The 9,717-nt window shown below is 33.7% G+C and overlaps 1 protein-coding gene across 3 annotated transcripts; it reads right to left on the bottom strand.

Annotated features, from left to right (window-relative positions):
* Positions 1-2,525: 2,525 nt before the first annotated feature.
* LOC132728681 (actin-histidine N-methyltransferase-like) lies at positions 2,526-9,679 on the bottom strand. Of its 3 annotated transcripts, none has more exons than XM_060714359.1 (6): positions 9,372-9,679; positions 6,608-6,748; positions 6,172-6,264; positions 4,294-4,439; positions 3,626-3,698; positions 2,526-2,743 (listed from the first exon to the last, which is right to left on the bottom strand). In XM_060714359.1, the coding sequence occupies exons 2-6, from the start codon at positions 6,735-6,737 to the stop codon at positions 2,541-2,543; spliced, it is 645 nt and encodes a 214-aa protein (XP_060570342.1). In that variant the 5' UTR covers positions 6,738-6,748; positions 9,372-9,679; the 3' UTR covers positions 2,526-2,540. The 3 variants fall into 3 exon arrangements, with proteins under 3 accessions (XP_060570342.1, XP_060570343.1, XP_060570344.1); XM_060714360.1 differs by having other exon boundaries at positions 9,341-9,679; XM_060714361.1 differs by having other exon boundaries at positions 9,423-9,452.
* Between the last annotated feature and the right edge of the window lie 38 nt (positions 9,680-9,717).

Genomic DNA, 9,717 nt, shown 5'->3' on the forward strand with positions numbered 1-9,717 from the left:
TGTACCTTGGTGTATATACATTGTGTTGTGACGGGTGGGGTTGGGTGTTGTTGATCGTGTCGATGTTACGTTGCATAGGTGGAAATATCGGAAATCCAGATGTTGTAGCTTTATCAAACATTGGGCGACCATAACAATCAGATGGGAAACCTCTCATATAAGGTGCATGTAATTGGTCATCCATCATGCTCATGCTATTGATGTAAGTGGGTGGGGAGGGGAACATAAATTGCGTATTTTCAAATCCTGCTGGAGTATTCTTTGGTAATTGATGATAAGTCTGTTGCATAACCTTTTCATTATCATTAGTCAACTTTGCACTATTTTGCTGATGATCTTCAGGATTTCCTTTGACTTCAGAATGACTGTTATTTCTTTGTCCTGAATTGGCGGTCAAACTCGTTTTCTTACCACTCTTTTTATGGCCTTTTCCAACTATGTTGCTCGTTTCTGACATTCTTAATAGTTACTTTTTGAAAAAAGATCAATGATTTTCACTAGTATTTTCTTCAGCAATTACTCAATATTATCAAAAACTTTAAAAAACAATTTACAAATTATCACAACTGATTTTGACGTCCGCCATATTGGAGCCTCGATTCGATCCCTAGCCATCATATTATAAACATAAGCTAAAGAATTATCTTTATCCAAGCTATAATACAACAGTAACAACATCATGGATATTATCTCAGCTGCCAAAACTCTTCAACAACAACTGGTTGCCCTTGACAACAGTGACTCAACAATATCACTATTAGGTAAATGTAATTATATACTCATTTTCCTCATTTTTCTCTATTACCTGTCCATGTCAATGAAGCATTTTGAAAACTGTATCCCATAATTTGTCAGTTATAATGGCAATGAACCATTAAATTCATTTTTTTTCTTTATTCTTTCTCTTTTACCATGTCAATGAAGCATTTTTCAGTGGCGGAGTGGACTAGTCTAAGGATTTCTGACCGCATGGGTTCAAATCCTGTCAGGGGGCAAGCCTTTGTTTCCTTGAGCAAGAAACTTTACATTCATTGCTTAGTACTGGTTGGTTCCAGGAACAGATTCGAGAGTGTTTCAATAAGCTTATAGCTTCCAACAAAATCAAACTAAAATAAATTTGTATAAACTAATGAAGCATTTTGAAAATTGTATTTCTTAATATGTTCTTTACCATGGCAATGAACCATTTAAAATATGTATATTGTGTAATTTGCATCTATTTCCAGTGACAATGATCTAAATGCATTTAATTCTTATTGCAGATGGCCAATTAGAAAATCTAGGATGCCAGTCTATGATGTCAAGTATCGCAGAGAACCAGTCTCATCATTTACGTCTGCTGCTGCGTGTATCAGTAACAGAAGGTGTACGTGGCATGTACAAGCATTATTCCAGCAACAAATGGGCTCAGGTATATATGACTTTTTTATTATTCTATAATAAGATGGATTTATTTATATACATTTTTATAATACTGCATGTTTGTAACTTCATTTTTCATTGGATAATCGTGACTTATATATAAACGGCTGTTTGCAATATAACCCTCATCTAACGGCTCGGGTTATATTTACAAACAGCCGTTTATATAGGGCCATATAACCTGTCAACGATCTTTATAACTAATAATATACATTACTACATAGAATATAATATATATATGTCTTCTCTCTGGCAAGAACACTAACCCTAACATTAACCCCTTGTTAACTTTTAATCATACATTAATTTCCTTTTTTGCACATTTTCCATCACAGTGGTTTTCATCAGTTTGGGAAGAGGCTTTATCCTGATTTTCGGAAGAATTATCATTAAATTTTTACTGGGAAGTAAAAATGTTCATGCTTTTGGACAAACTGTATTAAGAAAATTTCAATTAGAAAGAGGCCTTTTATATATAAACATGTATATCACTAAAATTTTCTATTTTATCCTGATTTCAGGTTCAGAACACAGCTAGAACGATCAAGTCTACATTTGAGGCAGACGTTGAGCAGCAGACGGCATCAGTAATTACATCACATACAGGAACTCCTGGCATGGATAATGCAGCAGCAGAATGGACCAGTGTCATGTGTGAAATGTCTAGATATGACTGACATTTTCAGTTTTGTCATGAACTTAGTGCTGTATTTAACTATAAATAAATATGTGCTCTTTGTTGCTACTGTTATTGAACAAAATAAATCAAAATAAAACTATACTGTGCATTTTCTTTCTTTCAAACATTATTTACTGTCTCATGAACCGGTTGTGTGACCTAGATGACCCATATTTAAATCATTGAATTAACCTTTCTGACATATTGCATACCTGGCCTGAAAATTTTAATTAATTGGGCTCAAAATGTTACCTCTAGAGCTAAATTTTAACAAGATTTTCCTGTTTCAGCTCAGGTGAGCTAAAAACCATGAAGTCAATCTTGAAGTGATCTTATGTACAGATCACTAAGCACATTTTTATCATCCCATATTATAAATATAACATTCTATTCATGGCTCCGTTAGCAATTTAGATAATAGGTCAAAATGAACATTACATTATATCTTACTTTGAGCAGGTGATCCCTTCAGATATTTGAGGTCTTCTGGTGTGAAGTAAAGTGGTGTGTTGTAGGACTCAGGCAGGATATTTAGATACGGTCTCCAGTTTGAGTCTTGTGATTGCCTTTCACACAGAAGATGTAATGCTAACACAACACTCGGCATAACTTGAAGTATCCTATCCATGCTTATCAAGGGACCTACAACAACAACAACAACATCAGTTACCCATTTATTATCTTAACTTGAAATGTAATTTACACACTTAGTTGTTTTCTTCTTCCGTCCTTAAGAATAAGATGGGTTCAGTATAATAATGTCATATATCATTAACATACATTTAACATAATATATAACATGTATAAAAATAAATTATTCTCCAATTCCTATAAATAAAGGTGTCATAATTGTATATAGTCACTAGTTGTTCTAAAATATAAATTATAGTAGTTTGTGATAATCATTATGAATTTGAAAAAAAAATCAACTAAAAAAATGAACGGACTTGAAGGCTCTTTCAACGCAGAATAATTACTTGTCACCACAGAAGGACTAATTATCCAAGTAGTGCCAGGCTCTACCAATAGTTAAGACACTAGACCTCTTTTACATATCAATATAATGTTAACACAAAATTATTTAAGAATTCAATCATGAAGTGATGAACAAAATGTCTGACAGCTATGAAAAGTTTACTGACAGACAAGCGATCCAGATAGCTCAATAGGTAAAGAGTTGGACTGTGAATCGGGCGACCAGGGTTCGATTCCCGGACAGCGCAGGTCACTTTCGTTGTGATTGATCATGAAATATTTTCTTCAGTCATTTGCACTGTACCTCTGCACTGGCATGTACAGTAGTTTCAGTTCCTTACCATAGTGAAGGCATTAAGAACTTGTAAACTGCTTGACAGCCTGCCCAGGAATGATGCGGTGGCTGAACTGTGCTTTGGTAAATTCAATGTGGCTTACTTCCATGATCAGTAATGAAAACTACCAACACATCCACCACTACCAACTATAAATGTTAGTGACTGACACACATGGATTATAGAACATGACATGGCTGGATGATTAAATTACCTAATGGAGAGCTCTTTGCTGATTCAGTTGTCATCATTATATTTCTAGGAATTGCTAAGAACTGGTCTCCTTCCTGGTAATAAAAAATACATGCATGTTTATTAAACTTAACGACTCTGAAACACATACATTATGCTGTTTTTTTATGTTAACAAATGTAAATACATTTATCTCATATTTACTATAACAGTTAGTGTTTGAAAACCCTCAAATATATTAATTTGAAGGAGACAGTAAGACAGCTTGCTCCACTATTCTCCGTGCTTGATAGTAAAACAATGGCTTCAATAATGCAAGAATTGACAATAGTTCATTCAAAATAAATGAGGTATTTATGAGTCTTGGAGAGTGACCTGTAATTATGATCCCAATGAAATGAGTGAAGATTCAAACAAATTCCTTTAGTAGTTTTGAACAACAATTTTACGCACTAAACTTTGTTGTTTTCCATTTTGATACACTGAACTGACAAGTACTAGAAACGTAAGGAATGAACCTTGAAAATAATAAAAGTACTTGTTTCCATCCCTAACCGTCATCGATAGCATCATTAAGCAATCGCATTTTTCAATAAATCCACTCATCTTTCAAATATAAAAGTGAAATTATTTGTTCAAGACTGCCTAATCTTGAGCACTTACAGAAATACTGATTATCAGTTTATTTACCTTAAGATCTTTCGTTGCTTGAAGACCGTATCCTAGTCCTGGGAAACAGTGAATGTCGACACAACCTACATCTACTTTGTTATTCTTCAACCATTCCATAAATATTGGAAATTTATCTTCTCTCTTCTCGCACACAAAGTTTATGTCTGAGTTAAATATAATTTTACATACAATATCAAGAAATAAGAAACATTTTATAAGTCTCTAAAAAATGTCAACAAAAGATTAAAATAAAAAGAAATAATGATAAGGTTGTTGGATAAATCTATTATATATGTCATTATGGGCAATAAAATAGCGCCAACAAGTACAATCAGCAGACCAGTTGCCAAAGAAACAAAACAAAACAAAATTCAAAAAATAGTTGACGGTAATAACCTTATGCTTATAAATGAAATAACTTAAGTTCACAGTCTGTCTTGTAATTATGCCAATTTTGTCAAAGCCAAACAATATTCTAGGATGGGGGGATTCACTCGTATTTTTAAGAATTCCCCCCTATTTTTTCAGAGGCAGGGGGGAAAATTTTACATAGAGAAAGAAGGAAAAAGATCAATAAACGTAATAAATTATCACTTTTCGATAAAAATCCCCCCTTTTTTTCAAATCCTAGAATAAACACTGGCCAAAGAAGTAAATTTATACAAGAGCTGTCAGAAGGACAGCGCGCTCGACTTTTTTAGTGCTTGCCTATAAAACAAAACTTTGACAGTTAAGGGCACACAAGACTTTAACTAGGAATTTCTAAGTACAAATCAAGAAACATTTTCACAGAGTTATCTTCTCTTGCTTACAGATAGGTCTCATGATGGCACATAAGAACTCCAACTTCCAAAGTAATATCTCAAATGGTTAGGTCAACAAGTGGACAAGAATGAAAATTTTAACTGAGTTTCTAAGTCAACAAGAGCTGTCCGTAAGACAGCGCGCTCGACTTTTTTATTGCTTGCCAATAAAAAAAGTTTTTGCAGTAAAAGGCAATACAAGAATCTCTGTATTTTTAAAGTGAACAATGGCCAATGGATAGGAATGAATTTTTTTAGATTTTTTAAGTTTTTTAGTGCTTGCCTATAATACAAAACATTGACAGTTAAGGGCCATAATTCAAATAAAATCTTTGACAGAATTACCTTCTCCTGGACATGTTTGGGAATCATGATTGTAAACAAGTATTCCAACTTTCAAATTAATATCTCGAACAGTTCAGTCAAAAAGTGGACTGGTACTAAAAACTTAACCAAGATTCTAAGTCGATAAAAGGCCTTAATTTTTAAAACAAATCCTTGACAGAGTTACCTTCTCTTGCGTACAGATGGGGGTAATGATGTGAAATAGCATTAAAAGTTTCAAAGCAATATCTCAAAGGGTTAAGGCAATAAGTGGATTTTACCCATATTCAATGTATTTTCTAAGTCAAAAAGGGGCATAATTCTGTCAAAAACCTTGACAGAGTTATGTCCTCTTGTCTGTTGATGAAGGTCGTGATGGTAAACAAGTATGGTCAGTTTCAAAGCAATACCTCCAATGGTTTTGAAATAAAGTGAGGTGGTACAAAAAACTTAACCAAGCTCAATACACTTTCTAAGTCAAAAAAGGGCCATAATTCTGTCAAAAACCTTGACAGAGTTATGTACTCTTGTCTGTAGATGGAGGTTATGATGGTGAACAAGTATGGTAAGTTTCAAAGCCATACTTGTAATACTTCTGAAATAAAGTGGGGTGGTACGAAAAACTTAACCAAGGTGTGACGCCGACGCCGACGCCGGGGCGAGTAGGATAGCTCCCCTTTTCATAGAAAAGTCGAGCTAATAATGCACCACGCTGGTTTCATTTGTTTTTATGTTAAGCAGACATTAAGAATTAAGGTAAATATCAAACCTTTTTGCAAATCTCTTATCTTTTCCACTGTACCTCTAATCTCAAGGTAATCTTCAAACTCCTTTGAGCCACTCCCTCCAGGCTGTGAGCATTCTTTAAGAAAACATTCCATTTTCAATATGATATGTGGCTTAGTTGACAACTTCACATTATTATACTAATTCTGATGCAACTTACACAGTTAATTGTATAGGGTAGAAATAAACAAAGTATGTTCCTAAAGAATATTTGCAAGTCTTACAGATCTATTAAATTAACTCAATAAAGCGCACAGGTTTAAATATTATCTGGACATTGTGATTTATAAAAACTGCTAAAAATTCTATTTGAATTTCAGTTAAAGCTTCTCTTACCAAAAAGTTTCACTCTTATACATTAAATTTTAATACTTTAACTTGGACTATAAATACAAACTTGAAGACTTTAAAATACATACTTTCCAAAAGGGTTTTAACAAGATCCATTATATCTTTTTTTGCTGTCTTGCTCAACTGTTTACTTGATTCTGTTGAACCTGACGCTCCATTACTAGCAGCAGGCTTCTTGTTCCTATTTTTACGACCCATGTTGCTCCTTTCTGGAAATAAACATTTTAAAGACTGTGAACAGGTCAAAATGTAATAACAATACATACAAACTGCAGGAAATCAAGTGTACAAATATCTTAAATTTTCTAGTACCCTAATACATTGTAATTTCTTGTTGGTCTAACCGTCTTACCACCCAAAGATTACTTTAAAACACGAATTTCATGTTTAACTACATAGATTAGAACTACATACAATGTAGTAATAAACATTGCAGGGTGGTGCCCTGGGGTACAGCAGTAGTGTACTTAGTGTTATTTCCATAAAGTTTTTATAAAGAATAGGCTTGATCTATTATTGTAAAATCTTACGTCAACACAACACATAAAGTCAGCTCTAAGGTACATGCCCGTCGTCACGATTTTGTGATTGGTGCGGCCAATTTGGTAGATTTTAGGCAGAATCTAGGGGGGTATGGGGGCATGCTCCCCCGGAAATTTTTTTATTCTAGGATGCTCTCAGGGGCGTTTTCCCGTATATTTGGCACAGTTTATAGCCTGTCGCTAGAACATGTTATAGTAAAATGTCAACGATTTTTTAACAGATTTAAGTGCGTCGCAAGTTTTAAGGGTGAAATTTAAGGTTTGCATTACAGACGGGCAGGTGTATGTAAAAGATGACTACATGTAATTGATATTTGGCAAATGAAAAATAAACAATAACTGATGTTGTTATAATTCTTTAGATGCATTTTTATCTGATAATTATTGTAAACAAATACAAGAAATATTACAGTACGTGGATTATTGTTTAACATAAATCACACAATGGTATAAGCTTAAATAACAATCGATGCCATGATGGAAGAATAGTACATTACGAGTCAACAATAACCGCTTTTTGTTTAGCAGTAGCTTGTATTTTGTTCATAATAATCTAACAAAACACAGAGTCTCATTTTATGTAAATTTTCCAAAAACACATCGTTCTCTGGTGTTAATAAACTCCTCAGCAATTACACGTAAGTTGAGTGAATCTGTCCTGTACTTTATGAATATGTAACATCATTAGATTCTTCAAGCATACTTGAGACATTGTCGATCTCAGGTATGTCTTTATTTTTCTGAGCTCCGAGAATGTCCTTTCACTGGTAGCATTAGTAGCAGGCATTACTAACAAAATCTTTAACAACAAAACTACCTCAGAGAACAGTGCTTGTTCTAGCACCGACTGTTTTGAGCGTCAGGTAGAGTAACAGTACTATTTTCTGATTTGCGTAGCAGCTAAAGCTGCACCTCTAAGATGTCTCGGTAGATATCGTTGTCATAGAAATCACAAACAAAACCAAGTTTTCTAGTGAACACGGTCTTCAAAGGTTGTGCGGCCTTAATAAGTAAATCCTCCACGTTCTGAAGAAGCGTTATCTGTGTTGGTCAAATCTTTCTTTAACACTGGCCATGGCAAGATCGATTGCTTCAAAATACTTAGGCCGGAACACGTCCTGCACTGTAATTATGTAATAGAGTAAATTGAATGAGTTTATTACTGAAATTATTTCAGGAGTTGAATGAAAATATATTATGCGAGCCTTTGGCGAGTATAATATTTTATTCAACGAGGTCAATAAATGCAGTAATGAACTTACACGAATTTAATATCGACGACGGCCTTGAGGTATGATGGACTCTTTTTGTAAAAAATCTTATACAAATGATGACCAGTCTAATTTTTCAAAATCATACACTGTTACAGAAGTTCTAGGTGTTGAATTCTGGATAAATCTTAATACCTTGTTCTGAGTAATTTGTTACTTTCTTTTAAAATGTTTTGATATACCTTCATACCAAGAGCAGTCAAAATGACACGGAATGCACTTTTTCGTTTCTCCTCATTTGTGAAGAAATAAAACTCCCCCTCCTATTGCATATTTTCCCCTCAAAAGGACACCGACCCCCTTCCCCAAAAAGTGAGAGAAAAAACAACACTGATTTATGAATGTGAACATTTATATGCGATATTTGTCACGGCAAATCTCTGTGATTTCCACCTGGGGTTACGGGGATTTGTTTTACCAGTCCTCAGTGATTTGTCAGTGTGACTGAACATTTTATTTCCACCGCGATTTTCCACTCACTGTTAATTTTCTGCGGTGAAAAAGCAGAAAGTACAAAAATCGCTTGAGCTATACTGTAACTCAAACCACAGGAGCTTGAAATTCTATCAATAATTGCCCTAAAGTCAAATTCCCAAAAAAAATCCATACCTATTTATAAAAAAACGTGTTTTTATATATAGGTATGGATTTTTTTTGGGAATTTGACTTTAGGGCAATTATTGATAGAATTTCTTGAAAGCTCCTGTGCTCAAACTATAAAATATCAATTTTTGTCAATAGTTGAAACAGTTTAATTTTGGGATGCTGTTCATCAAAAAAATTCTTGATTTGTGTTTGTAATAAGGTTCCTTGTAATAATCTGGTTCAAATTTTTCCTGAATAACAACATAATAGATCGAAGTGTGTGTGGGGCGAATAAATTCCTATTCTATACAGCTCAGTTGCTTACTAGATCTACTAAACTAAATAATGAAGACTATTTATATAAATAAAGGCACAGCGCGTGTTAAAATCATTTATACAGAACCTTTTCTACTTATAAATTATATTGCACGTACAAATGTTGTCAAAGATGTATTTTATCGACACAGAATCGTGTTCGGATTTACCAACATGCGTAAGACGTCATTTGGTGAACCGGTTGGCTGTTAAATTATCAAATCGTGATAACTACAAATATTACGCAAATCTATATATACATGGGAAATTAATGAATTTAGGGAATTCAAACGCATTATTTATTCAGTTGCAGCTAAAATACAGTTATATGAACACTGAATAAACTATACTAATCATTGTTAGTATGTATATTTGTAAATGAAATAAGATTAGTGTTTTGTTTATTTGGATACGCAAGACTTGGTAATTGGGTACAATACTTTTGCATACATGTACAAAAATTTT

Source organism: Ruditapes philippinarum, unplaced genomic scaffold, assembly GCF_026571515.1.
Source record: "Ruditapes philippinarum isolate M1 unplaced genomic scaffold, ASM2657151v2 ctg23692_1_1_1_1, whole genome shotgun sequence".
NCBI classification, from domain to species: Eukaryota; Metazoa; Mollusca; class Bivalvia; order Venerida; family Veneridae; genus Ruditapes; species Ruditapes philippinarum.